The sequence below is a fragment of the Sarcophilus harrisii genome, chromosome 3 (assembly GCF_902635505.1).
Source record: "Sarcophilus harrisii chromosome 3, mSarHar1.11, whole genome shotgun sequence".
Lineage (NCBI taxonomy): Eukaryota > Metazoa > Chordata > Mammalia > Dasyuromorphia > Dasyuridae > Sarcophilus > Sarcophilus harrisii.
The window spans coordinates 588,331,449-588,359,388 of record NC_045428.1 but is presented as its reverse complement, the minus strand read 5'-3'; the positions used below and the strand labels follow the sequence as shown (position 1 = coordinate 588,359,388).

The 27,940-nt window shown below is 49.5% G+C and overlaps 3 protein-coding genes across 10 annotated transcripts in view; 2 read left to right on the top strand and 1 right to left on the bottom strand.

Moving 5' to 3' along the window:
- Positions 1-9,631, top strand: part of WDR62 (WD repeat domain 62) — a 31,793-nt gene extending 22,162 nt beyond the window's left edge. For 2 of the 5 annotated variants that reach the window (XM_031963097.1, XM_031963096.1), the window contains exons 22-35: positions 202-417; positions 571-707; positions 1,399-1,517; positions 1,869-2,006; positions 2,132-2,263; positions 3,013-3,142; positions 3,769-3,889; positions 3,998-4,064; positions 4,376-5,098; positions 5,421-5,506; positions 5,753-5,869; positions 8,596-8,692; positions 8,935-9,303; positions 9,380-9,631. In XM_031963097.1, coding sequence (XP_031818957.1) covers positions 202-417; positions 571-707; positions 1,399-1,517; positions 1,869-2,006; positions 2,132-2,263; positions 3,013-3,142; positions 3,769-3,889; positions 3,998-4,064; positions 4,376-5,098; positions 5,421-5,506; positions 5,753-5,869; positions 8,596-8,692; positions 8,935-9,303; positions 9,380-9,615 — 2,688 coding nt within the window. In that variant the 3' untranslated portion in view covers positions 9,616-9,631. The remainder of the gene's footprint in view (positions 1-201; positions 418-570; positions 708-1,398; positions 1,518-1,868; positions 2,007-2,131; positions 2,264-3,012; positions 3,143-3,768; positions 3,890-3,997; positions 4,065-4,375; positions 5,099-5,420; positions 5,507-5,752; positions 5,870-8,595; positions 8,693-8,934; positions 9,304-9,379) is intronic. The other 3 variants (XM_031963098.1, XM_031963099.1, XM_031963100.1) reach the window with 3 other exon arrangements.
- POLR2I (RNA polymerase II subunit I) lies at positions 9,571-11,474 on the bottom strand. Of its 2 annotated transcripts, none has more exons than XM_031963104.1 (6): positions 11,067-11,474; positions 10,885-10,939; positions 10,187-10,255; positions 10,024-10,098; positions 9,883-9,934; positions 9,571-9,797 (listed from the first exon to the last, which is right to left on the bottom strand). In XM_031963104.1, exons 1-6 carry the CDS (start codon positions 11,123-11,125, stop codon positions 9,589-9,591), a joined length of 519 nt encoding a protein of 172 aa, XP_031818964.1. In that variant the 5' UTR covers positions 11,126-11,474; the 3' UTR covers positions 9,571-9,588. The 2 variants fall into 2 exon arrangements, with proteins under 2 accessions (XP_031818964.1, XP_031818965.1); XM_031963105.1 differs by having other exon boundaries at positions 9,674-9,797; positions 10,182-10,255; positions 11,067-11,462.
- Positions 11,475-12,024: 550 nt separating this feature from the next.
- On the top strand, positions 12,025-26,384 carry TBCB (tubulin folding cofactor B). 3 transcript variants are annotated; one of them, XM_031963102.1, is made up of 6 exons: positions 12,025-12,237; positions 25,123-25,266; positions 25,465-25,561; positions 25,698-25,861; positions 26,018-26,090; positions 26,172-26,384. In XM_031963102.1, exons 1-6 carry the CDS (start codon positions 12,124-12,126, stop codon positions 26,174-26,176), a joined length of 597 nt encoding a protein of 198 aa, XP_031818962.1. In that variant the 5' UTR covers positions 12,025-12,123; the 3' UTR covers positions 26,177-26,384. The 3 variants fall into 3 exon arrangements, with proteins under 3 accessions (XP_031818962.1, XP_031818961.1, XP_031818963.1); XM_031963101.1 differs by having other exon boundaries at positions 12,028-12,237; positions 25,670-25,861; XM_031963103.1 differs by lacking the exon at positions 12,025-12,237 and adding an exon at positions 12,432-12,518 and having other exon boundaries at positions 25,670-25,861.
- The last annotated feature ends 1,556 nt before the right edge of the window (positions 26,385-27,940 follow it).

The following is a 27,940-nucleotide window of genomic DNA, read 5'->3' as shown; positions in this document are numbered from 1 at the left end:
ATATCAGATACTTGGTCCCAGGGAGCTAAGTCTCCTTGCAGGGGCATCTTCATGGGCAGCCACGGTGCCAGAACCTAACAGGAAGCCTGGAACCGCGTTGGCACTTTGTAGGTGTCTGCAGGCTACCTGTCCCAGATGGGAAATGGGCGGCTGGCGCTTGGCGGGCAGGGGCGCACAGCTGGCTCTTCTTTGTCTCTGTAGCTGGGGGATGAGGATGTGGATGGGGCCACGTTCCATGCCAAGCGGAGCTACCAGCCCCACGGCCGCTGGGCTGAGCGGGCTGACAGGGAGCCCATCAAGACCATTCTGGATGCCCGGGACCTGAATTACTATTTCAGCCCCGTGAACCCCGACGTGCTGGAAGACTCTGGCCTGGAGAAGGTGGAGCCACAGAACCTGGCCCAGCTGCTCAATGAGGTCAGTGCCCAGCTTCAGGTTTCCCAGGCAGGCTTTGGGGAGGGGCCGGCGTAGAGGGAGCTAGACTAGCCCGCTGTGTTCTGAGCAGTTGGTCCGCGGGCCGAAAGGCCTGACTGGGCCTGCTCTCAGACCACGAGCTTCGTCCTCCTTCAGACAGAGGGCCAAGAGGATCCAAGCCAGACGGAAGGTGGATTCCAGTGCCCTGACTTCCTCCAGTTGGATCTGGAGTCTTCTAAAGAGAGTGACATCATCATTTACACCCTGGAGCCAGAGGCCCTCCCCGAGAAGAGGTGCGCCCTTTCTTCTGGCTGTAGCTCCTGCTTGTGCGGGAGGATCCTCCGGCCAAGGGGCTGGGTCAGCCAGGCCCCAGGACTCCTAGGCAGGAGGAAGGCTCAGAGGAGGATGGGGAGGGAGTTTCTGCCAATGTAATTCATGAATCCCCCCCACCCCCAGCCCTGCACTTAGATGACAGTTCACTTTTCTTATCTCTGGGAGTTGAGTAGTGCAGAGTTTGAGAAGTGCCGTGACTCCGTGGGGGGCCCATAGTGTAGCATCCTTTATTAATGCCTCATGGCCAGCCCGATGAGGGGTTCCCCGGGAGCCAAGAGGGAAGCGGCCCCTTTGGGAGATTTGCCATGTCCCAGGCTCTGTGCTTGCAGTGGGGGCCCAGAGGAACAGTGTTTGTTTTGTATTTCCGGAGGCAATTGGGGTTAAGTGACTTGCCTAGGGTCACCCAGCTAGGGAATGTTAAGTGACTGAGACCTGATTTGAACTCGGGTCCTCCTGACTTCAGGGCTGGGGCTCTCTCCATTGCGCCCCCTAGCTGCCCAACAAGTCTCTCTCCTTGAAGGCTCACCCTCATCTCAGGAGGCCTTGTAGATCTCCCTCTGGGGCTGCTCTGGTTGCCTTGGGGAAAGGGAGAGGTCCGTTGGGGAGCCCTGGGTGATGGTCTGTCCCTTGGGTTTTCTCCCTGCTCCAAAGTGAGTACCATATGAAGGAAGTGGACATCCCCCCCTCTCAGCGGGGCAATGGGTATCTGCGAGTCGGCTCCGTTCTGAAGGGGGACCTGGACAGCCGTGTGCGGGAGCTCCAGCCTGAAGGTAGACACAGGGAGAGGGGCCTCCTGGCTGCCCTCCCCAGCGGGGAGCATGTAGCGTGGGAGGGGACCACCTCTGCCCGTTTGGGCTGGGCTGAGCCTGATCCTCCTAGGGTTACTCCTCCCTCAGTCAGCTTGCTGAGGTCTGGAATTGGGTCTGTCCCTCTGCCCCTGCCGTGGCCTTAGCTTTGTTTTCCCCTGTACTTGGCAGTGCCCTTGCATGCAGCCCTGGGAGAGATCCCTCTCCAAAGTCTAGGGCCCATCCCGTGAGGGCTTTCTCCCCTTCCTTCCTTCCTCGATGGCTGGACCGTGGCTTGGTCCCCAGTGAGAGTGGCCCCTGGGCCGTTCCCTCCAGGTGGGGACTCGCTCGAGTCTGAGGCTGAAACGGAAGTGGAGCCCGCTGACCTGGAAGGCAGCTTCAAAGCCATTCACTCCTCACCCCCCCAGCCCAAGGCCGAGAAGAGCCCTCTGGAGCTGATGCCCTTAGTCCCAGGTGAGTCCCGCTGTCCTTGGCCTGGGGGGGAGAGAGGGGGGCGGGCGGGCAGGCAGTTCCTCTCCTGCAAGGCCTGGCTCTGCTTTCTTGTTCTGGGCTTCCTGGTGTGCCGGCCTCGGACGCAGAGAGCACATTGGAAGTGGAGCTCATCGGACCCGAGGGGCCCGTGCCCCCCAGCAGCTCTTTGCCGCAGACCCCAGAGCAGGAGAAGTTTCTCAGGCACCATTTTGAAACCCTCACTGATGCCCATCCTGAAGGTGAAGCACTGGGCCGCTGAGGGCCAGGAGGATCAGGGTTGCCTCCCTCTGTGGGTGGGGACAGGATCCCTTCCTTGAGTTGGGCACTCTCGGGAAGTTGGGGGAGGGAGAAGTCTCGCCTGACCTGTGAGGGGGACGGCTGCATCCAGCGCAGTGCCCGGCACGGAGTTGGCATTTTGTGGGTGCCTCGTTCTGGGGGGGATGCTCTGCTTCCCAGATTCCCAAGCTCTAGTGGAGTGAAAGGCCTTTGATCACCAGGGATGGCTGGGCCTGTTACTGGGGGACAGTGGGAGGGGACCTGGATTTACCTGCCCCAGTGGTGCTGCAGTACAGACAGAGGCCTCTGAATGTCTGTCCGGCCCCTCCCTGGGTCCTCCTCCTCTCTGAAGGGGATGGGCTCCCCTCCTTTTGCTACGGGGAACCTCCCAGATATGGGAAAGTCAGACTGGCAACTGCTCAGCAGCTTAATCTCCATAGAGTCCATGGCCCGGCCAGGAGAGGGGGGTTGCAAGCAGTATAGCTTAATGAAGTAAAGTCAGAACAGAGAGAACTGAATGTATGGTTCCCAGGCAGGGTGCAGCTCTTTGTATCAGAGCCCACAGGCCAGGGCTCAGACACACCTCATCTGCAGAGACAAGCCTTTTCTTGCTAGGTTTATTTAGCTGCTGCTTTTGGGGGTCCTTCCCCCATTCCCTTCCTGTAGAGCTGGGCAGTCGCTTAAGTTAAAAATGCTGTTTTTGCCCACCCAGAACTGTTTAATGGTTCCCTGAAGGACATGGAGGCCCCTGAGGTAGACACGGAATCTGAGAAACATTTCTTCCTCAACCCTCGCCTGAGCATTTCTGCCCAGTTTCTTTCTCGATTCCAGAAAAGCCCCAGGTAGGGAGAGGGCTTGGCCACGCCTCCCCACTGCCGCAGCCCCGGGAGCCCACAGCTGCGGAGCCCTGGCCAATCCCACCGGGATCCCCCACTCCCATAGCATGATGGCCTTAGGCCCTGACCCATGGCCCCCAGACACAAGATACCGCCCCCAGACACAGACTATATACACCGACACGTGCACACTCACCCCCCCACTCTTCTCCAAGAAGCCTCGAATAGACCCATGGTGCTGTGGAAGGCCCTTCCTCTGCTTCCCAGGCCTCGGGCACCCACATGGCCACTTCTGCTGAAGGCATCCCACCCACCCCCACACCGGGATGCCCCCAGCCCAGTCCATTCACTTCAAGAAGTGAGAAGAGCCAGATTTTCCTCTTCCTGGAGGTTCCTCTCTGTGTCTGTGGCCCTGGTCTCCTTCCCCTCTGAAGAAGAAAAACCCCATTGGTGCCCCAGCTTTGTGGGCCTGCGTGGGCGCTGTGTTTGCCCAGAGCCTCCGCTGCCGCACACGGGCCCCACCGGAGCCGGGCCGTTTTCCCATCCCCATCACACGAGGGCGGGGCCCCGGCTCCCTCCCTGCCCCAGTCCTGCCAGGCTCATCCCACTCGATGCACCTGTTTCCTCTCCAGGTTTGCGCACACCTTCCCACCGACGTTGCCCCTTCAGTTAGTGAAGCCGCTGGAGGCTGTGGCACTTGGCCGGGATGGGCCCGAGGCCCAGAGGAGCTATGAGGCCGCAGACGCCTCTGATGTGAGTGGGGCTGCCCCACCGGCCCAACAGGAACTCGGGACAGGGAGGGGCGGGTGGGCGGCGGTTCCCCAGCACTCTCGGGTGACTGTTGACGGGTTTGGCTTGAAGGGACTCCTTGGTGGGAAGGCAGCCAAGAGCACGGAGACCCCAGCACCTGCGTCCTGGTGCCCACTGAGTAAGACTTCTGCCACTGTGCCCTCTTTCCTGTCGTGATCCTCCCTGCCCTGTTGTAAGGCCCTGCTCCCATTGGGTAAGGCCTTTCTGTGCGTCTCTCTCCTCACCCTCCTGGCACCTGAGGTCTGGCTCCTCCTAGATGGGCCTGTCTGGGCATTGGTCGTCTGGGAACCCTCTGAACCGGGGCAGGGAGGGTGGTGATCCCACTGTGTGGCTCCAGACTCGAGCCCAAGGAGCCTGAAGTTGTCGGCGAGTCCCCCTCCCTCTCTCAGGGATGGCTGAAGAAGTAAAATGTCTGTGTTTTGCCCCCAGTCTCTGGCGTCACTGGCATGGGGTCAGGCCCACCCTCAGAAGCTCTCATGGGCCCCTCCCTGGAGGAAGAGAGGGCAAGAAAATCGAAGCAGTCACCTCCACTCCCCTGCACCCTGGCCCGGGGTGGCCGAGAGCCCCGGGCCCGCTCCTACCTGGAGTCCACCACGAGCTCCCGAGCCAAGATGTCCCGAAGTGTCTCTCTTGGAGAAAACCTCACCCCGACCCTGACAGAACCCCCCCGACCCCCAAATGGCCTGAGGAGGCCTCTGTCCATGGGAGAACTCTCGATGTTGGGGCAGGATGGTCAGCCGAGCCCGGCCAGAGAGCCGAGTGCCCCAGAGCGGGGCCCGGACCTGCCCCTGTGGGGTAATCATGAAGCCCGAGCCAGCCTGAGACTGGACCTGCCCAATGTCTGTGACCCGCTCCGGATGCCTCCCCGCTCCCCACCCCCTGCTCCCGCCCCAGCCCCGAGGCCTCCAGAGGTAGGCCCAGGGAGAGGCTGGCTCAAGGATTCCCTGGCCACTGTGGAGACCTCCCCTGCGGCGTTCCTGGCCAGCGACACTCCTGAGATGAAGGCCATGGGCCTCTATGAGCCTGGCTTCCTCCACAGGCTGTCGGGAGCCAAGCCACCAGTTCAGGCCCTCCCCGAGGGCCCGGCAGCCATAGAATCTGTGGGGCCTAGGGGCATCGCTTCTGAAACCCCCCTCTTGGAACCTCCCTCTGGTGAGTGTGACCACCCCAAGGGCTCGCCCCTCCCACCCCCGGCCCAGAGGCCTGGACTGGGCCCGTCCCACATTGCCACGTAGAGCAGTTCCTGGCACTGTCACCACCTCGCAGTTGTTACCTCTTCAGCCCTCACATGGTCATGCTGCCCCCCTCTCCACCACCATATGACCCCCACCCTCTGTCTCTGGCCCTGTGCCTTAAATCCGTGCGGAGGATGGAAGGGCTCAGCACCCACTGGGCTCCCAGCTGCCCTGGGCCCAGCTCAGCTGTGGGCCTCCCAGCAGGACCCCCTTTGTTGACGGGCCTTATCCTCTGTCAGTCCCCCAGCTCAGCATGAGGAATGTGGAGAGCGTCACCCAAAAGCTGCAGCGCAGCTTCCAGGAGGCCCTGGACCTTTACAAGATGGTAAGGGCAGGGTGGGGCGGGGGGCCGGGGGAAGCGAAGGAGATCCTGGCCTCTGTAGGGAGAGTGGGCCCCCTCTCCAGTTCTCCTGTGCTTCTCCTGCCCCATTCTTCTTTCCCGAGGATGGAGCTGGCTGGTCCCACCCCTGTCCCAAGCCTGGGCAAGCCCGCCTGCCTGGGCCTGGGCCAGAGGCCCCCAGGCAAGAGGGCTGGATTCCCAAGACCGCCGCCTCTTCCTGCTCTCTTCCAGGTGGTTTCCAGCCCTCAGATGAGCGGAGAACAGCAGCAAATTCGGGCAGAATTGTCATCTACCTTCCTGTGGATCCAGGGCCAGCTGGAAGCCATGACCTGGCTTGGGGGGGAGGAGGTGGCCCAACCCCCATCCCTGCCCTTGTCTCCAGCCCCTTCCCCAGCACAAGGTCTAGCTCTGGCCCCGGCCCCAACCCTGAGCTGGGCCCTTTCCCCTTCCCCTGCCACAAGCCCAGCCCCAGGCCTTCCGTCCCCTCTCCTGTGGTCCTTGCCCAGCTCAGAGGTCCGGGCCCTGTTGGAACACTACTCAGAGCTGTTGGTGCAGGCGGTCCGAAGAAAGGCGGGTGGCAGGGAGTTGAGGGCGGGCCAGGGGAGCAGGACCTGAGCTGCCTCTTAGCACTACTACCCCTTCGGGGGGGTCAAGAGCCATAGCACTGACATGACAACCTCTTCTTCTCTGCTCTGCTGCTTTTAAGAAAATGTCTATTTTTTGGAAAATAAACAACTTTGATGTGAGTGGCTCCTGGTGCCTCATCCCCAGCCCCTAGTCCCTCTCATCCTAGGGCAGCTCCTTTGGGCAGGGGGATCTTTCCACCAGGCCCTTCTCTTCTCAGCTTTAACAAGATGCTTTAACAGAGGTCACCCATTACTCCAACTTTTCCCTTCTGGCCCTAGTACCTGCCCATGAATCTTCTCTAAGATGCAGCCTTTTTTTTCTCCATTGATATTTTATTTTTTCTAATTACATATATAGTTTTCAACATTCACTTGAAGATTGAGTTCCAAATTTTTTTCTCCTCCTCTTCCCTTTCCTCTCCCCCAAACAGCAAGTAATCTGATTATACATGTACAATAATTTTAAACATTTTCCTTTAAACATATTTTCCATATTCTTATTTTTTCTAATTACATATGTAGTTTTCAACATTCACTTGAAGATTCTGAGTTCCAGATTTTTTTTTCCTCCTCTTCCCTTTTGAACTCCTCAAAAAAAACAAGCAATCTGATCTAGGTTATACACGTACAGCAATTTTCAACATATTTTCATATTATTTGGGTTGTGAGAGAAAAATCAGAACAAAAGGGAAAAAACACAAAGAAAAAAATGAAAATGGTATGCTTCGATCCACATTTAGTCTCCCTAGTTCTTCCTATGGATGCAGATGGCATTTCTCATCCCAAGTCTATTGGAATTGTCTTGGATCACTGTGTTGCTGAAAAGCACTAAGTCCATCACAGTTGATCATCACATAATCTTGCTGTTGCCGTGTACAATGATCTGGTTCTGCTCACATCACTCAGCATCAGTTCATGTCAGTCTCTCCAGGCTTCTCTGAAATCCTCCTGTTGGTCGTTTCTTACAGAACAATAATATTCCATAACATTCATATACCACAATTTATTCAGCCATTCCCCAGCTGATGGGCAGCCACTCAGTTCCCAGTTCCTTGCCACTACACAAGAGGGCCGTCACACACATTTGTGCACATGGGGGTCCTCTTCCCTCCTTCATGATCTCTGGGATACAGGCCCAGTAGTGAGACTGCATCCAACCTTTTCTTGATTGCTTGGGGTTGGGGAGTGCTTGCCCTCAGCAAGGTACCTTGGTCCATCCCACTGAGAAGCAGCCCAGCTGGCTAGGAAGTCCCCTGTATGACAGGCCCGAATCTGGCACTGTAAATCCACTGACCATCCGTCGGTACCGGTTCTCCTCGGGCCCAAGTGCCTGCTTGGCTGTGTCCTGTGGCCGTATGTCTCATGTCTTCTCTCTTCATCCTTCTGTGAGTGTGGTTCGCCTTGGCCAACATTCCCCTGCCCTAGGTGGGAGACCCCGGAGCGGGAGGAGGCCGCACTCTCGGCTGCTCCATGCAGACACTATTCACTCTGTCGGCTTGTTTGGTCCTTTTCCCATGAAAGCTTTCTAGCCCTGTGTCCCTTTAGGTGTGGGCAGGAAGATCTAGGTTCTAATGACTCCTCGGTGGCAACATGCTGTTAGGACCCTGGGGAAGCCATGAGGCCAACTGGAGCCTCAGTTTCCCCACCTATAGGAGAGAGGTGGAGCCCATGCCCAACTTTCCAACTCCAGCTCCTCCAAACTACCCTGGAAGGGAATCATGGACCTTTTTTCCTTGTGGCTTGTTTCTGAGAAAGAAGCTTGCCCTGGGAGGCTGATGGAGGTCCCAAGCCTCACACCCCCAACGTGATTATAGGGGTTTTCTCCAAAAGTCAATCCCATTGCCCGGGGCTAGAAAATCGGTGCCCTTCACCGCCCTCCCCAATCCCGACCCGACCTGGAGGCAGCTGCAGTGATTTGAATAACCTCTCTCCAGAGACAGCTTCCTCGGCCGTTGGATGCTGTGCAGGGGGCCTGATTTGACTGTCAAACACCCCCACCCCCTCCCTGCCCCACCCTGAGCCATTGTCAATTTAGGGAGTGGGCAGTGTGACCCTCCAATGGGGTCAGCCTTCCCTACCTAACTCCTCCACCTACAGCTCGGGCTCTCTTGCAGAGGCCTCTGGGAAATGTCTTGGCTTCCCTCACTCCAGCACCTAGCATCCATCCCTGTCATAGATTAGACTGTTTGTCCAGAATCGCAAATGGGCTGTTGGGGCGGGAGGGAGGGGGCAGAGGTAACTGGAGCCCAGGCAGGGCCGTTGGCTGAGGCCCTTCCCAGATTTGCATGGAGAGGATGAGGAGGTCTAGGCCCCATCCCCCCCTACCTCATCCACCCGCTCCTAGAAACAGGTGGGTAGGATCACAGGAGGGGGCACAGCCACAGACTGCAGGCCGCCAGGCTCGGGCAGTGGCAACAAGGGCCCCCTGGTGTTCCCCACCTCTCGCAGGACATGCCTCGATCCTTCCTGGTGAGGAGCTGCCGGCCCCAGCCCCGAGACTGGGGCCACCTCGCCGACCAGCACCGAGGAGACGCCTACGTGCCAGGTAACAGCTGCCCCAAACGCCCTGGCCACAGGCAGGAGTAGGGCTCCCAGCCTAACGAGCCTCCTGGGGCCAAGGGTCAGGGGGAGGTGATCAAGGGCAAGTGCTGCTGGGGACCTCCACAAACGGGCCAGACATTAGTGCCGGTGGGCACTAATTTGGGAGGTGACTCGGTTTGCCAGGGGACTCAGCTGCAGGCCAGTGATGCCCACGTGCCTCAGTGGCTTAGGACAACCTTCTTTCAGACTGCAGCCTGGACAAAGGGTTGGTTGACCAAGGAGGCCCCAAGGCGGGGGCCATAGGCAGAGAGACCTCCGGGAGTGCCCCATCCTGCCCGCCTCCCAGCAGCGGGGAGGCCCAAGCCCGGGTGAGAGCCCCCGGCAGTCTCTGGGGGTGGGGAGCCTGGCCCAGGCGGGGGGAAGGAGAGGTGCCCCCGGCTGAGCGGGGCCCCGGAGGGCTGAGCTGCCCCCTCTGCCCTAAGGTTTTCCCGCTTCAGCGCATGCTAACCCGCCACCTCAAATGTCACAACCCTGCCCGGCGCCACGTCTGCAGCTGCTGCACCAAAGGTTTCCACGATGCCTTTGACCTCAAGCGGCACATGAGGACGCACACGGGTGAGGGGGCAGGGCGGAGAGGGGGTGGGGGCCGGCCTGTCGGGAGCCCCAGTAACAGCCTCTGTGGCCGCCGCAGGAATCCGGCCCTTCCGCTGTCCGGCCTGCGGCAAAGCCTTCACCCAGCGCTGCTCCCTCGAGTCCCACCTGGGCAAGATCCACGGGCAACCTCCGCGCTACGGCTACCGGGAGCGCCGGGAGAAGCTGCACGTGTGCGAGGACTGCGGCTACACCAGCGCCCGCCCCGAGGACTACGCCCAGCACCGGGCCCTGCACCCCGGCCGGCCCTCAACCCTGGGCCCCGGCTACCCCTGAGAAGGCCGGCCCCCAGCCGCACACCCCTCCCCCCACAGAGCAGCCCGGAGGCCAAAAAGCCAAAAATAAAATGCTTTTATTAGGAAACCGCGTGCAGGCGAAGGCGGCGCGGGCCCGGGTCACTCGGTCCAGCGATGGCCACAGTGGGGGGCGGTGCACACGTAATAGAGCCTCATGGCGTCCTGGGGAGGGGAAGGCAGGCGGGCATCAGGGGAACGCCAGCTCCCGAGGCCCGCCCCTAGAGCTGGGGAAGGAGGGTCCCCTTACCTCCGCCCGCGCGCTGTGGGACTGGAAGAACACTGCCTCCTTGTGGCCGCACCTGCGGAAGGAGAAAGCCGCTAGGGGAAGCCCCCGCCCCTCCCCCAGGCCCGGCCCCTCCAGCCCCCCTCCCCCTCCCCCGCTGCTCACTTCTGGCAGGGGTGGTCCTCGGTCCTGGGAAGCGTGGGGTCTTGCGACACGTCTGCGATGATCTGGGTCAGCTCGCTGAGCAGAGGGACGACAAAGGATGCTGGGGGAAACCGAGGCCGACGGGGGCCTCCCTCCCCCCGCCCGGCCCTGGGACTTACTCCACCTCGTGCGTGATCTTGTTCACGTAGATGCAGCTGTTATCAGCTTCCTGCTGGTAGTCACAGTTGCGACACTGGGGGGGAAGGGGCGCCCTGAGTACCCCCTGTGGTGAGGGGACACCCCGAGTACCCCTGCAGCGGGAAGGTAGGGAGAGGTCCCAAGCACAACGGAAACGTGCTGTGAGCCCCAAAGGGGAGGGTCCCCAGGGACCACCCCCCCGCGGGGGGGAGGATGGCGGGGTCCCCAGGGACCACCCCCCCCGCGGGGGGGAGGATGGCGGGGTCCCCAGGGACCACCCCCCCGCGGGGGGGAGGATGGCGGGGTCCCCAGGGACCACCCCCCCGCGGGGGGGAAGGATGGCGGGGTCCCCAGGGACCACACCGGGAGAGCGGCCCTGGGTGCCCCTCGCAGTGAAGGAAGAAGGGCTCCAAGAGCGCCCCTCCCTGAGCACCCCCGCGGCGGGAAGCCCTGAGATCCCCTACGGCAAGGGGCCCCCCGCTTGACACCCCGTGGCGAGAGGAAGAGGGGGCGCCCCTGGGGGCCCGCCCTGATCCTCAGCGGCGGGGCCCGGGGCGGGCATAAAGGGAGGAGTTTAGGGTCAGGGTAGAGAAGGGGATGGCAGGCAGGGGACGGCGGGCGCAGGGGAGTGGCGAGGTCAGAGTGCACGGGTGTGTCGGGGGAGTCGCGGGCGCTGGGCCTCACCGCATACAGAAGGATGCGGTTCTCCTTGTCCTCCTTGGGATACAGCATGTTGTTACTGGGGATAGGAGGTCGGAGGTCACAGTTCATTCCAGGCCTCGGCCTGTTTGTCCCCGACTACCCAGACCGTCCCCCGACGTCGGATGCTGTCCCCGCCCCCCCCGGCCCTCGCCTCAGGAGCTCACCACTCCTGGCAGAAGCGGATTCCTACAAAACCCGGCTCGTAGGTCCCGTCGGGCTCCATGGCGCAGGCAAACCGTCAGGTCCCTGATCCTCAGTGCGCAGACGCAGCTACGGGTCGCGCGAAGGGCCAGAGAAACTCCGCCTCTCACCGCCTTGGGGGCGGGGCCGGTGTTACGAGGGCGCTGTCTCAGAGATCCCGTCCCGCCTCTATATTACAGAGGGGGAAACTGAGGGCTCGTGCGTCCTCTCAGTGTCCCCCTGACACGGTGATCGCCCATTGCGCGGCACCTCCATGGGTTCCCTGTTTGTCTCCCTGAGTGGGGACCCGCGTCCTGGCGTGGGGTCAGGCTGACCCTGTGACCGCTGAAGTCACCTTCAGCCAGCTCATCTCACAAACGCGGAAACTGAGGCCTCCAGAAGGACCCGCAGAGGGCAGGGGGTGGGGCCGGCCAATTGCCCTAAATCTGGGCCCTGTGGGTGCTGCCCGCCCCGCCCCTCGGGGCGGGGACCAACGCAAGGAGACCACCCCGACTCCTCCCTGATGGAGGATGAATGGAAAGCGAGCCTCCCGCTACCAGTCCCATCAGCCGCCGCCGCCTCCGCCAGAGCGGAGCAGGCAGGCGCCGCGCATGCTTCCTGGGGCTCGGGGCAGCCTAGTGCCAGTCCCTCTCGCCGACTTCAGCCCGCCGGGGCCCTCTCGGAGTAGCGTGTCCTTATTGGACACCGGGCTTCCGCAGCTGCAGCAAAGCGACAAGCGATAGGCTGAGCCTCGACAGAGGACCCGGATGAGCTTCACCATCTGCGGAGGGAGGGACGCTCTGGAGAGGAGGTGGTCGTTCGAGCACAGAGTCAAGAGCCGATTGGTCCGAGTTAAGGAGTTCAAGGTGGCGATTGGCTGGCGGAGGGTGCAGGGGGCGGGGCTAAAGTTCCCGAAGCGGTGGCCGTGGCTGTAGCATTGGCGGCGGCGACAACGACGGCGGTTTCGGGCGGCCGGGCCTGAGGGGAGCGAGGAGGCGGCGGCCGAGAAGGAGCGCCCGCGGCCGGAAGCCCCCCGCAAACATGAATGTGGCCGGGGTATCGGCGCCCACGGTCACCGTGTTTATCAGCAGCTCCCTCAACAGCTTCCGCTCGGAGAAGCGGTACAACCGGGGCCTCACTCTGGCGGAGTTCAAGGTGCGGGCTCGGGAGAAGACCGGGGGGGCGGGGCCTGCAGAGAGAAAAGATCGAGGCTGGGGAGGGGGTGGGGTATGGGGAAGGGGAGATGGGGGCGGGGCCCGGGAAGGATGAGGGGTTGGGGAGGGGGCGGGGCCCGGGAAGGATGAGGGGTTGGGGAGGGGGCGGGGCCTGACGACTGTAGTCAGGAGGGGGAGTCGTGGTGGGGTACAGGATGAGACGAATCTGAGGGACAAAAGTCGGCCTGCTGTGCTTAGCGCTGGGGATTCCGAAAGCAGGAGGTAGCCTGCCCTCAGGGCGTTTCCAGTCTAGGAGGGGAGACAAGAACAAATAGGTTCAATAGGAAATATTGTTTCCTATTTAAGGGGCGCCCTGAAGTAAGGTGGGGGCGGGGGCGGGAAGGGCTTCTTGTGGAAGGTGGGATTTTAATTGGGACTTGAGGTCGACGGGAAGGGTGGGGGGCGGCAGGTTATGAAGAACTATGAATGGTAAATAGCATCTCGCGTTAGATTCCTCAGAGGGAATTGCAATTCTTTGCGGGAGAGGGGAAGTCTGACCTGGAAGTGCTTGGGCTGTAAGAAAGTCACTTTAGGGGCTGTATGGAAGGCATGACAGGGGAAGAAATTTGAGGCAGGGAGATCCACAGGTTGGGGTCGGTGTCAAAGGAAAGAAAGGGGCCAGTGATAAGCTGCAGAGGTGACATTGGCAGGCCTCAACAAGCAGCTTGGATGTTAGGGGGGTGGTTACATGGAGAAGTCCATGATGTCTTAGGTTGGAAGCCTTGGGGGATCAGGAGCGGTTTTGTTATTGTTATTTTGTGGCTTTTTAAAAAAACTTTAGTATTTTATTTTCCCCCAGTTACATGTAAAACTAATTTTTAATCTTCGTTTTTAAAATTTTGAGTTCCAAATTCTTTTCCTCCCTCCCTCCCCACCAACCCTTATTGAGAAGGCAAGCAATTTGGTTTATGTGTAGTCAGGTTAAAAAAAAAAATTCTGTATGTCCTGTTGTGGAAAAAAAATACAGACCAAAAAAAATCTCAAGAAAAACAAAGTGAAAAACTCATGCTTCATTCTATAATCAGTTGCCGTCAATTCTTTATCTGGAAATGGATAACATTTGATAAGTCCTTCCCAATTTTCTTAAACCATTGTGTTGCTGAGAATAGTTGTTATTCATAGCTCATCATCTTACAATATTGCTCTTACTTTGTACACAATACATTTCGCTTTGCATCAGCTCATGGAATGCTTTCCAGGTTTTCTGAGATCCTCCTGCACAATCACAATAGTATTTCAATCATAATCACCATAACTTGTTCAGCTATTTTCAGTTCATGGACAACCTTTCAATATTCATTTCTTTGCCACTAGGAAAAAACTGCTTTATTTTTGTGGATATAAATCTTTTTCCTTTTATTTTTGTCTCTTTTGGGTTGCAGATCTAGAATCTAGGTATTGCTAGGTCTTGGCATTACAGCCCTTTGGTCAGAGTTCCACATTGCTCTACAGAATGCTCCGATCACTTCACAACTCCACCAACAGTGCATTAATGTCTCATTTTTCCTACATCTCTTCCAACATTTGTTGTTTTCCTTCTCTGCTCTATGAACTAGTCTAATAGGTATAAGGTTGTATCTCAGAGTTTTAATTTTCATTTCTCCAATCAAGAGTGAGTTAGAGCTATGAGGGGTTTTTGCCTTCTACAATAAGGTAGGTAGCAGCAGAGGAGAGTTTAGGGGGAAAGATAATGAGGTAATTTTTGTACCTGTTGGGTTTCAGATGTCAACTGAATATTTGATTTGAGATGTCCAAAAGGCAGTTGGGTATTTGACATTGGGTGTTAGCAGAGAGGTTAGGGTAGGAGGGGTAGATCCTTTAAGAATCAATAAAAACATAGAAATGAACTCCCTGGACGCTGATGAGATCACCAAGTGAAGTAGTTTAGAGGGAAAAATGAATAGGGTGAAGGATGGATCCCCTGAGGGCTACTTAAGGTCAGTGGGTGTGATATGGAGGAGGATCCAGTAAAAAGAGAAAACTGTCAGGGAAGGAGAAGGAAACCAGGAGAGTGGGAGGGGCCAAAAGGGAGAGGAAGGGGGAGAAAGACATGCTTACAAACAGAGAGAAGAGACTATCAAGACCAAGAGAGTAATTCACAGAGTCAAAGACTGCAGGGAACTCAAGGAGATTTCAAAAAGGCCGTTGGATTTAGCAACTAACATATCACTGCTCGTTTTAGAAAGAGCAGTTTTCTGTGGAATAATATCAGAAGCCAGATTGCAGAGTTAAGAAGAAAATGAGAGAAAAGGAAGTAAAGTTGTTTTTTTTTTTATTTCCTTGTTAGTTTTCAATATTAACTTTTATGATATTTCCATTTCTCTCTCCCTTCCCCATCCCTCAAATCTGTGGACCACAATCAATCTCATATAGGTTATACACATAAAATCACATTAAACATATTTCTGCATTAGTCATATTCTTAAAGAAGAATCGGAACAAAATAAAAAAACCATGAGGAAGAAAAAACAACAACAAAGTGAAAATAGTATGCTTCAATCTGCATTCAGACTCCATAGTTCTTTCTCTGGATATGAATAGCAATTTCCATCATGGGTCTTTTGGAATTATTGTATTTCTGGGAAGAACAAAGTCTGTCAAAATCGATCACCCATCCAATCTCGCTGTTACTGTGTACAATGTTCTCCTGGTTCTGCTCACTTGACTCCACATCAGTTCATGTAAGTCTTTCCAGGTTTTTCTGAAATCTGCCTGCTCATCATTTCTTATAAAACAATAGTTTTCAGTTACATTCACATACTACAACTTACTTCACCATTCCCCAATTGATAGGCCTCTCCTCAATTTCCAATTCTTTGCCACCACAAAGAGAGTTGCTACAAACAGTTTTGTATATATGAATTTTTTTCCATTATTTATGTTCCAAATTGCTTTCCAGAATGGTTGGATCAGTTCACAAGCCCACCAACAATGCATTAGTGTTCCAATTTTTCCACATCCTCTTGAGCATTTATCATTTTCCTTTTCTGTCATATTAGCCAATCTGGTAGGTATGAGGTATACCTCAGAATTGTTTTAATTTGTATTTCTCTAATCACTAGTGATTTAGAGTATTTTTTCATATGAAGGTTTTAATTTCATCACCTGAAAACTACCTGTTCATATTCTTTATCTATTGGGGAATGACATGTCTTCTTAAAAATTTAACTCAGTTTTCTATATTTTTTAGAAATGAAGCCTTTTCCAGAAACATTGGCTGTTAAAAACTGTTTCTCAGCTTTATGCTTTCCTTCTAATCTTGGTTGCATCGGCTTTATTTGTGCAAAAAATTTTAAATTTAATGTAATTAAAATTATCCATCTTGTATTTCATAATGTTCTCTATCTCCTGCCTATTCATAAATTCTTTCCTTCTCTGTAGTGCTGACAGGTAAACTATTACTTCTCTCCTACTTTGCTTATACTGTTACCCTTTATGTCTTAAGACAAGTACTCATTTTGACCTTATCTTGATATACAATGTGAGGTGTTAGTCAATGCTAAGTTTCTGCCATACTATTTTCCAGTTTTTCTAGCAGTTTTTGTCAAGTAGTGAGTTCTTTTTTGGGAGGGGGGGGGCAATTGGGGTTTAGTGACTTGTCCAGGGTCACGCAGCTAGGAAGTGCTAAGTGTCTTGAGGCCAAATTTGAACTCGCGGTGTCCTGACTTCAGGGCTGGTACTCTATCCATTGCGCCCCCTAATTACCCCCAAGTAGTGAGTTCTTATTCCAGAAGTTGGAAGTTTGGAGTTTATCCAACAGTAGATTATTATAGTCATGGTCTTTTGTGTCTTGTATATATAACCTATGCCACTGATCTCTTAGCCAGTACCAACTAATTTTGATGATTGCCCCTTTATAATATAGTTTGCCGTCTGATATGGCTGGGACCCCTTTCTTTGCATTTTTTCCCTTGATATTGTTGACCTTTTATTCTTCAAGGTGGATTTAGTTATTTTTTTTTTCCAGTTCTAAAAATAGTTTTGGGCAGTTTTATTAATATGGCACTGAATGAGTAAATAGATAGATTTGTCATTTTTATTATGTTAACTTGTTCTACCTATGAGCAAATAATATTTTTCCAGTTATTTAGAAGTCACTTTGTGTGAAAAGTATTTTGTAATTGTGTTCATAGAGAATTCCTGGGTTTGTCTTGGCAAGTAGACTCCCAAATATTTTATATTCTCTACAGTTACTTTAAATAGAATATCCCTTTCTATCTCTTGCTGCTAGGCTTTGTTAGTAATATATAAAAAGACTGATAATTTACATAGGTTTATTTCACATCCTGCAACTTTGCTAAAGTTGTGAATCATTTCAAGTAGTTTTTTAGTTGATTCTCTAATCCTAATTCTCTAAATATACTATCATATCATTTGTACAGAATGATAGTTTTATTTATTCATTAATTATTACGGAATTATTCTAATTCCTTCCATTTCTTTTTCTTCTCTTATTGCTAAACTAACATTTATAGTACAATATTGAATAATAGTGGTGATAATGGGCATCCTTGCTTCACTCTTGATCTTATTAGAAAGGTTTCTAGCTTATCCCCATTACACATAACACTTGCTGATGATTTGAGATAGATAACTGCTTCTCATTAAAAAAAAACAAACTCCCATTCCTTTTGGTTTTTGTTTTTAAATAAGCAGTGGTGTGCTGTATTTTGTTGAAGGTTTTTTCTGCATCTTTCAAGATAATCATATACTTAATCTTGGTTTTGTTATAGGTATGTGGTTCATTATACCATTATTTTTCCTAATGTTGAAACATCCCTGCATTCCTGGCATAAATCTCAACTAGTCAGAGTCTATTATCCTGGTGATGAATTGCTGTAAATTCTTTGCATCAATATTCAGTGGGGAGATTGGTCTGTAATTTTAATTTTTTTTCTGTTTTTGCTTTTCCTGGTTTAGGTATCAGCATCATAACTGTTATAAAAAGAATTTGGTAGGATTCCTCCATCTATTTTTTTTAAAAACAATTTATGTAGTATTGGAATTAATTGTTCTTTAAATTGGTAGAGTTTACTTGTGAATCCATCTGGGCCTGGAGATTTTTTCTTAGGGAGTTCATTGATGGCTCATTCAACTTCATTTTCTAAAATGGGGTTGTTTAAATATTTTATTTGCTCTTCTGTTAGTCTGGACAATTTATATTTTTATAAATATTCATTTTTTTTCCACTTAGATTGTCGAATATATAGTCAAGCAAAATAGCTCCTAATTGTTCCTAATTAAAATAACTCTTAATTTCCACTTCATTTATGGGGAATTGCCCCTTTTCATTTTTGATACTGGTATTTTGGTTTTTTCCTTTTTTTTTTTTTTTTTTAAATCAAATTAACCAAAAGTTTGTTTTAATTGCCTTTTTCATAAAATCAGCTATTAGTTTTACTTATGAGTAGTTGGATAGTTTTCTTGCTTTCAATTTTATTAATCTCTCCTTTGATTTTCAGATTTTCTAATTTGGTATTGGTCTTTTTAATTTTTTTTTCTATCTTTTTTAGTTGAATGCCTAATTAATTGGTCTCCTCTTTCTCTATTTTATTCATGTGATCATTTAGAACAATAAAATTTTCCCCAAGGTCTGCTTTGGCTGCATCCTGTGAATTTTAGTATGTTGTCGTCTTCTTGTTCTCGTGGATGAAATTTTTGATTATTTCCATGATTTACTGGGCCACCCATTCTCTAGGATTAGATTGTTTAGTTTCCAATTAGTTTTTAGTCTCTCTTTCTATGGCCCTTTATTGCATGTAATTTTTATTGCATCATGATCTAAAAAGGATGCGGTTAATATTACTGTCTTTCAGCCTTTGATCGTGAGTTTTTCAAACCCTAATTTGTGGTCAGATTTTGTGTAGGTGCCATGTACTTTTGAGGGGGGGAAATTATATCTGTATGTATGTTCCTTTCTAATACCATTCAGTTTTCTTCAGAGATTTTTGCACATGTGGGTCCTTTATCCTCTTTTGTGATTTTTTTTTTTTTTTTTTTTTGGAATACAGACCCAATAATGACACTGCTGGATCAAAGAGTGTGCCCAATTTTATAGCCCTTCAGGCATAGTTCCAAATTGCTCTCCAAAATGGTTGAAATCATTTCACAATTCACAATTATATCTGTATGTATGTTCCTTTCTAACACCATTCAGTTTTCTTCAGAGATTTTTCTCATATAATTTTTTCTAAAATTCTATCACCTCCTTAACTTTCTTTTGTTGTTTTGGTTAGATTTATCTAATGTTGAGAGGCAGAGCTTAAGATCCCCCAATAGTATGGTTTTGTGTCCCTTCTTGTAAGTCACTTAACTTCCCTAAGAATTTGGACACTTGGTACATCTATGTTTAGTTTTGATATTACTTCATTTTCTATGGTACCTTTTAGCAAAATGTATTTTCCTTATTTCTTTTAATGAGATCTATTTTTGCTTTTGCTCTAGAGGAGATCAGGATTGCTATTTCTGATTTTTTTACTTCAGCTAAAGCATAATATATTCTGTTTCATTCTTTTGCCTTTACTTTCTTGTAGCTCTGTTTCAAATGTGTTTCTTGTAAACAACTTCTGGTAGGATTATGATTTTTATTCCACACTTTTATCTACTTCCATTTTATGGGAGAGTTTATTCCATTCACTTTCACAGTTATGATTACCAACTGTGTATTTCCCTCCATCCTTTCTCTCACTTGTAATTCTTTCTCTCTCCTTTTTTTAATGATAATTTATTTGTTTGTTTTAAATTTTTTTATTTTCCTCAGTTACATGTAAAAACAACTTTTTTGGTTATATGTGTACATTAATTTTTAAAATATATTTCCTTATGAATCATATTGGGAGAAAAAAAATCAGAAAAAGGGGGAAAGAAAAAGAAAAAAAGCAAACATATGTGTTAATTTACAGCAGTCTCCAGAGTTCTCTCTGTGGATGCAGAGATAGCATTTTCCACCCAAAGTATATTGGTTCACTGAACTACTGAGAAGAACTAAGTCTGTAATTGATTATCACATAATCTTGCTGTTCCTGTGTACAATGTTTTTCTGGTTCTGCTTGTTTTGCTCAGCATCAATTCGTGTAAATCTTAACAGGCCTTTCTAAAAATCAGCCCATTGGTCATTTTTAAAAGAACAATAATATTTCATTACTTTCATGCACCAAATTGATAGGCATCTATTTATTTTCCAATTCTTTGCCACCACAAAAAGGGCTGCTACAATTCTCATAAATTTGACTCAATTCTTTATATATTTTAAAAGCAAGGCCTTTATCAGAAACACTGATTGTACATTCCCCCCCCCTTCCTTCCCCCCAGTTTTCTGCTTCCCTTCTTGGGTGCATTGGTTTTGTTTGTGCAAAACCTTTTTAGTTTAACATAATCAAACTTGCTCTCCTAATTGGCTTATAGTATCACCCTTTACACCTAAATCATATGGCCACTTTGATCTTATTTTGATATGGGGTGTGAAATGTATGTTTGCCAAGTTTCTGACATTATTTTCCAGCTTTCCCATCAATTTTTGTGAAATAGTGAATTCTTATTCCAGAAGCTAGAATTTTGAAGTTTATCAAACACTAGATTATCATAGTCATTCATTATTGTATCATGTGTATGTAACCTATTCCACTGATCACTACTTTATTTCTTAGCCAGTACCATATGTTTTTTTTTTTGTTTGTTTGTTTGTTTTTTATTTATTTAATAGCCTTTTATTTACAGGTTATATGTATGGGTAACTTTACAGCATTAACAATTGCCAAACCTCTTGTTCCAGTTTTTCACCTCTTACCCCCCCAGATGGCAGGATGACCAGTAGATGTTAAATATATTAAAATATAAATTAGATACACAATAAGTATACATGACCAAACCGTTATTTTGCTGTACAAAAAGAATCAGACTCTGAAATATTGTACAATTAGCTTGTGAAGGAAATCAAAAATGCAGGTGGGCATAATAAATATAGGGCTTGGGAATTTAATGTAATGGTTTTTAGTCATCACCCAGAGTTCTTTCTCTGGGCGTAGCTAGTTCAGTTCATTACGGCTCCATTGGAAATGATTTACCATATGATTTTGATAACTGTTGTTTTAGGTCTGGTATTGCTAGGCCACCATCCTTTGTATTTTTTTTTTTTCCATTAATTCCCTTGATATTCTTGACCTTTTGTTTTTCCAGATGAATTTTGTTATCTTGTCTAGTTCTGTAAATAAATTTTTTGGCAGTTTGATTGGTATGGCACTGAACAAATTGACTATTTTAGGGAGAATTATTATTTTTATTATATAAGCTTGGCCTATCCATGAACAGTTGATAATTTTCTACTTATTTAGATCTGACTTTATTTGTGTGAAAAACGTCTTGTAATTGTGTTCATACAGTTCCTGGATTTGTCTTGCCAAGTAGACACCCAGATATTTCATTTTGACTACAGTTATTTTAAATGGAATTTCTCTTACTATTGCTGCTGGAGCTCTTTAGTAATATATAGAAATGTTGATAATTTGTGTGGCTTTATTTTATAGGCTGCAACTTCACTAAAGCTGTTAATTGTTTCAAATAGGTTTTGGGGTGATTCTCTTTAAGTATACCATCATATCATCTGCAGAGAGTGATGATTTTATCTCCTCATTGCCTATTTTTTTTTTAGCTTAATTTCTTTTTCTTTTTACTAAAGCTGAAGTTTCTAGTACAATATTGAATAATAGTGGTGATAATGGGCATCCTTGTTTTACACTGCGAATGCATGTAGTTAATCCCCTATACAAATAATGCTTGCTGATAGTTTTAGATAGATGCTTATCATTGTAAGGAATACTCCATTTATTCCTATGCTATCTAGTGTTTTTAATAGGAATGGGTGCTTTATTTTGACAAAACCTTTTTCTGTATCTATTGAGATTATCATATGATTTCTGTTTTATTATTGATGTTATTAATTATGCCAATAGTTTTCCTTAACTTTTTCTATTTAAATTAGCCAAAGGTTTATCTATTTTGTTGGTTATTTCATAAAACCAGCTTTTTAGTTTTATTAATTAGTTCAATAGTTTTTCTTTCAATTTTATTGCTCTTTACTTTGGTTTTCAGAATTTCTCATTTGGTACTTAATTTATTCTTTTTCTAACTTTTAAAATTATATGCCCAATTTCATTGATTGCCTCTTTCTCGACTTTATTCATGTAACTATTTAGAGATCTAAAATTTCCCCTTTGGCTGCATCCTATAGATTTTGGTATGTTTTCTCATTATTGTCATTCTCTGAGATGAAATAATCTATTGTTTCTATGATTTGTTGTCTGACCTACCCATTCTTTAGAATTAGATTATTCAATTTCCGATTTTTAGTCTGTCTTTTCTTGGCTCTTTATGGAATGTAAATTTTATTGCTTTGTGATCTGAAAATATTTTTGCCTTTCTGCATTTGATTGTGAAGTTTTTATGCCCTGGTATATGGTCAGTTTTTGTAGTTGCCATGAACTGTTCAGGCATCCCTGCTCCCGTAGCCACTGGCCGTGACCCTCGGTTTACACTCATTCCTATGATCACAAATCCTTGCTTCTTGCTCAACAAGAGCATTTCTGCAACATGGCAGAAAACTTATTGTGCACAAGGGTCGAAGTGGCCTCCATACTCCTTCTCAGCAGAATCCCATATTCTTGCATATCCCCCTTTGAGGTTTTATCCACAAACACATTTTTCTTCTTCTGAGTTGGTGTTTTGATCTTCTCTGTCATTGTAGTAGCTTTCTATGGCCGAGTTTCTTTTTATTCCTTTTGGGGGGAGGGGTTTGCTATATTTCATGGCTTTTACGGTTGATTTCTGCTCTTGGGGCATAGGGCATTGTGTCCTAAGCTTCTTATGTAGGGTCACTAGCTCTGAGAGCTGGGGCCTCCGGAGTTGGGTGACACTGCACTGACGTAGCCTGACCTAGTGATGCCCATTGTTACTTGGTTTCCAGGGCTGGCAATTTACTTTCTTCACTAGGGTTGAAGGTTCCACCACTGCTCTGTTGTGCTTTTTCCTTTTGAGCCAGGATTGAAGGATCTCAGTTGTTGATCAATGGGCTGTGGCTATGACCATCCCTCTGGACACTTTCTGTCCTGAACTGCACTCTCCTTTTACCCAAGTGACATTGACCTTTGGTGAAGTCTTTCCAACTATCTTTGTAAAAAACATTTTAATAATAGGTTTTTATTTTCAAAATACATGAAAAGATAGTTTTCTTTTTTTTTTTTTTCAAATATAGTTTTCAACATTCACCCTTACAAAACCTTGTGTTCCAAATTTTTCTTCTTCCCTTTCCCTCACCCCTCTATCCTAGACAGCAAGTAATCCAATATAAATTAGAGATTTGCAATTCTTCTAAACATATTTCCCCATTTATCACACTGTACAAGAAAAATCAGATCAAAAAGGAAAGAAAAATGAGAAAGAAAAAAAAGCAAGCAAACAACAACTAAAAAGGTGCAAATAATATGTTGTGATCCACATTCAGTCTCCAGTTTTCTTTTTGGGTGCAGTTGGCTCTCTCCATCACAAATATATTGGAATTGGCCAGAATCACCTCACTGTCTTCCAAGCTATCTTAAGCTGGAAAATCGTTTCATTCCGTGTCTGTTCTATGACTCCACAATCTCTATTCAGAGGCTTGATTTAAGGTTGTTTCTGAGGGAAACTGGGGAGATCCTAGGCAACTTCCTGGCTTCTCTTAGTCATCTTAGCTCCACTCCTCAAGTGAAGGCATTTATTATAGCTGCCTTCTCAAATTTAGCCCCCAAGGGAAGAGGTATAGGAAAATAGTTAATGGCAATATAAAAATCAAATGAGGGTTTTTTGAGGATGATGAAAATCTAAGCATGTTTGTAGGGAATTAGCCAGAGAACAAGTAAAAGCTGGAACCAATTGAGAAAGTAGAGATGGTAGAAGTGGGACTGATTGCTAGAGATGATGAGTTATAATGGAATTGCTTCTGCATGGCAAGGGGTGAGCTTTCCTGAGGAGGAAGGCCGCCTTGTTATGTGATACAGGTAAAGAACTGGCAGTGATGGGAGATGAGGAGAATCAAGTTCAAGATGACCAGCTTCAGTTATTCTATAAACTAGGAAGCAAGGTCTTGGCTGAGAGAATGAGGGCAGAGTTTTGGGGAGGGCTGAAGACGTGTGGAGTGAATTGGAAAATGGATTTCCTTGCAGCAGTGTGGGCTCAGTTGAGATTCTATAACAGAAATATGTAGCCACAAGGAATCCGGAATGACAGCAGTGAGTGGTGGGAATGATCCAAGGTGCAGGTTGGACAGGGCAAGGTCTTCCTTAGGATAAGGGGATGAGGGACTGAGGACAAGAGGACAATGGAGAGCCAAAGTCGCTCACCAAATTCAAGGGGTCACAATAAAAAAGAGAGATTGGCCTGGGAGAGAACTTGGGACTGGAAGGATGGAGGGCTTGCAGTTGCAAGGCAGGCAGAGCAGTGGGAATCGCTTGTGAGTGATGGACCTATCTCTGTGGTTGCTAAAGTGGGAAGGGGTCATGGGAAGGCAGTAATTAGAGGACAGAGAGAGGCCCTGTAGGGCTTGTGGGAATTTCCTGGGATGAGGGAGAACTTGGGGAATGGAAAGCACTTGAGACAGCCACTGACCCTTCTTGACAAGAGTGGAGAGAGGTCAAGAAGGAGAAAAGGAGATTTGCAGTAAAGAAGTCACTGATGACTTTGGAGAGAGAAATTTTGGTTGGATGATGAAATGTATATAACCAAGTGGGAGGAGAAGAGATGGAGGCCGTCTTACTCCCAAGAGTCAGGCCACAGAGCCGAGGGCCAGACGTACATACATAGGGGAATGGAGGATTGGGTCAGAGAATTTTAAGGATGAAGGAGATAGGGTCAGATTTGTAGGCAATGAGGAAGGAGCCAATACAAAGCTCAGGATTGAAGATAAGAGAGAGTCTGGATCATAGAAGGGGCAATAAAAAGTGCAGTGGCTCCCTATTACCTCCAGGTTCAATAAAGGGTGTCCCCAAAGACTTAAGACAATTTTAAACTTTAATAATTTAAAATTGCCCTAAAAAGTGAAAATACAATGTGGTAACTATGTGTCAGGGACACTCTATATTAAAAAACCCTTTTTTTCATTTAAAGTCCTTCAGAGGCTGGCCCCACTTCTGCCTTTCCAGTTTTCTCACACCTCACTCTGGGCTCTGCTGTTTCTGGAGTAAGACAGCCTCCAGCCTTCTATCTCCAGCCTCCAGGCATTTCCCCTGGCTGTTCCCCCTCATTTCTGTTTCTAGGCTTCCTCGGGTCCCTCCCACAGGAAGCCTTTTCCAAGCCCACTGAACTCTAGTGCCACCCCAGGGCTGGACTCCATTTGATCAGACCCATGTTTTATCTGTAGGTGATTGTTGCAAACCCCCCCCCCCCCCCCATTAGTCCTTGCCCAGCCTGTTGTGAGTGGCTAATACATACGTACTGACTGGCCTTGGGATGGGATGGAGGAAGGCCTGAGTGGTGCAGGAGGAGGGAGCCAGGGGGGCTTGAGGCTCTGTGGGAAGGGAGGTTTATCTTGAGAGGGAAAAGAAGGAAGGATGAGGCTGGAGAGGAGGATTCTGGGGCCTCAGCCTGGGGACAGAGGGAAGAAGCTGGGGAGGAGGAGACCAAGGGTCTCAGGGGAGGGTCCCACACATCTAGGAGATGGGGAAGGCACCAGGCCTGTACCACATCCCCACCCCCTCCTGTAACCCAGCTGCCTCAGCTGGGCCGGGTGCAGTCAGAAGGCTGCATGGTGGAGTCAGAGCCTTCTCAGGCAGCCCCGACTCATTGAGTCCCTGTCCCCCAGTGCAAACTGGAGCTGGTCGTGGGGAGCCCAGCCTCCTGCATGGACTTGGAGCTCTACACTGCCGATGATCGCTTCTGCATGAAACTCGACCAGGACGACGCGCTCTTGGGCTCCTACCCAGTGGATGATGGCTGCAGGATCCACGTGAGAGACCTCCCTTGCCCCGTCCTTCTGCCCGCACTGGGGCCCTCCCTGTGCCCCTCCCTGTCAGCTCTGCCATGATTCCTATGGAAGCACCTCCCCCCCCAAGATCCTGGGCCGAGGGAGGCCATGGCCCCCACCCCCCCACACACATGGGCTGGGGAGGGGCAGGCCTCGGGCTCAGTCACCGTCTGCCCACAGGTCATTGACCGCAGCGGGGCCCGTCTGGGCGAGTATGAGGACCTGTCCCAGGTGGAGAAGTTTGAGCTCTCCCAGTCAGCCTATGAAAGCAGAACGGGTACAGCAGCAGGAGGGAGGGGGGGGGGTACAGGGAGAGGTGGGAGAAATGGGGGGAGGCAGGGGGTGTGAGTGTGGGGCAGTGACCCCCTTGACCCCTGGCCTCCAGACTCCGTACGCTCCTTCCTGAAGCGCAGCAAGATGGGCAAATTCAATGAGGAGGAGCAGAAGCGGCGGGAGGCCGAGGCAGCCCAGCGCCTGGCTGAAGAGAAGGCCCAGGCCCAGGCCATCCCGGTGGGGAGCCGCTGCCAAGTGCAGGCGTCCGGCCAGCCCACCAAGCGGGGCACCGTCATGTATGTGGGTGAGTACCCTGAGGGCCGGGTGGGGGGAGGGCCAGGGCCCATCCCCCGGGGATCCTGGAGGGGTAGCACTTTGGGAGGCTGGAGAGGTGGGACCCTCAGCCATGAGGCAGCCCTGGGCTCAGCCAGGTTCTCACGGGGCTGCTGCTTCTGGGCAGGACTTACGGATTTCAAGCCTGGCTACTGGGTCGGTGTGCGCTACGATGAGCCGCTGGGGAAACATGACGGCAGGTGAGGCGAGAGCCCCGGGGGGCCCAGCCCTGGGGGGAGGAGGGAGGGTGTATGGCCTCCAATACTCTCTGTTGTCTGCAGTGTGAATGGCAAACGATACTTTGAGTGCCAGGACAAGTATGGTGCCTTTGTCAAGCCACACACGGTGACAGTTGGGGACTTCCCCGAGGAAGATTACGGACTGGACGATGATGAGATGTGACCCCCCTGGTGGGGGTGGGGGGTTAAACACTACTGGGGGGGGGTCGTCCCCTTGGATGCAGCCTCCCCTTCTTTCCCCCCCCCCCCCCCCGGGACCCCCCCCTCCCCCCCCCCCCCCCCCTTTCCATGTCTGTGGTGTATTCCCTCTTCCCTTCCCTAACTTGAATTGTATTTTTTATCTTATTTTCCCCTTGGCTTTTGTGAGTTTGTGAGACAAGTGAATTAAATGCCGCTGATTCCCTTGGAGGGAGAGGGCCTCTCAGTGCTGTATACAGATGGTGGGCCGTCAAGGAGGGCAGCGTGGGGTGCGTGGGCTCTGAAGGAACAGCAGGGAGCCTGGTGAGAAGTCAGCCTTCCCTTCCCTCTTAGTCTGGCCTGCCCAGAAGCGGCCTGGGCTGGCCTGGAGGGACAAGGATGAGCTTACTCTGGTGCCTTCACAACCGCATTTTGAAGAGAAGAGAGACCAGAGGCCAGTGGTAATCTTGTTCAGTGTTTTGACTTCTTGCTCTACATCACCTCTGACCTTTCCCAGAGGCTCATCCCTTAGCAGAATAAAGACTAAAACAAATCAAAAAGTCAACTGAACCATATCTGCGGTGTTCAACACCCACAGTCCTCCAGCTCGCCAAAGAAGGGAGGGAATGATATCTTCTTTTGGGCCAAGCACCTGTCATAATTTTATATTTGGGAGATTTTAATTAAAAGCTGCTGAAGTCCAGGCCGCTAGATGGCGTTATAATGCACAGAGCCCTGGAAACTTTCTCTTCCAGAGTTCAAATTTAGCCTCAGACACATTTTAGCTGTGGGACCCTGACAAAAGTCACTTAATCCTGTTTGCCTCAGTTTCCCGAGTTTGAGGAGATGGCGACACCCCCTCTTTCTTTGCGCCCCCTCCCCCCCCAGTATCTTTGCCAAGAAAACACTAAATGGAGACCTGAGAGACCTGAGTGAACAACTGAAATTGAGCCAGTAGGTGTAGCCCCCAGAGGGGCTTAGTTTGTAGCAGGGAATTCTGACCAGGGTTTGAGTCGTTCCTCCTTCACTTGCTGGCTTGGTCATCCTGGGCAAGTCCCATCACCTCTCAGTGTTTCCAGGCAACCACCTCTGTCTGTTAAAGTGACTAAGGAGTTGCTAATTGCATCTGTGGATAAAATTTCCATGATGAAATCATCAGTCTGGGATTTCTCATCCCCATAAATTAAAATAGTTTAAGTGAGACCATCCCCTCCCTTTGTCATTATTAATAAGTTTACAGAGTTAAAAGTGAAGCTTCACCATTATTTTGATTGGCATTTTTCTAATTTTTAGTAATTTGGAGTATTCAGTTAATCATTTTTTTCCAACAGTATTTTATTTTTCCAATTACATTTAAAGATAATTTTCAACAGTAATTTTTGTAACATTTTCAGTTCCAATTTTTTTTCCACTCCCCAGATAGCAGGCAATCTAATATGGGTTATACATATACAGTCATTTTAAATACATTTCCATATTAGTCATGTTGTGAAAAACAAAATCAGAACAAAAGGGGAAAAGAAAAACAAAAAAACCCCACAAATACTTTGATAAACCTCAGTCTCCATAATTTTTTCTGTGGATACAGATGTCTTTTTTTTTCCTTTTTTAATTTTAAGCTTTTAATAATATGT

Coding starts and splice junctions, on each gene's coding strand:
- TBCB (XM_031963101.1), top strand. CDS start 12,124: ATGAATGTGGCCGGGGTATCGGCGCCCACGGTCACCGTGTTTATCAGC. Junction 12,238..25,122: donor TCACTCTGGCGGAGTTCAAG/GTGCGGGCTCGG, acceptor CCTGTCCCCCAG/TGCAAACTGGAGCTGGTCGT. Junction 25,862..26,017: donor GGGCACCGTCATGTATGTGG/GTGAGTACCCTG, acceptor GCTTCTGGGCAG/GACTTACGGATTTCAAGCCT.
- POLR2I (XM_031963104.1), bottom strand. CDS start 11,125: ATGGAGCCCGACGGGACCTACGAGCCGGGTTTTGTAGGAATCCGCTTC. Junction 10,099..10,186: donor TGAACAAGATCACGCACGAG/GTGGAGTAAGTC, acceptor CCCTCTGCTCAG/CGAGCTGACCCAGATCATCG. Junction 9,798..9,882: donor CCCACAGCGCGCGGGCGGAG/GTAAGGGGACCC, acceptor TCCCCTCCCCAG/GACGCCATGAGGCTCTATTA.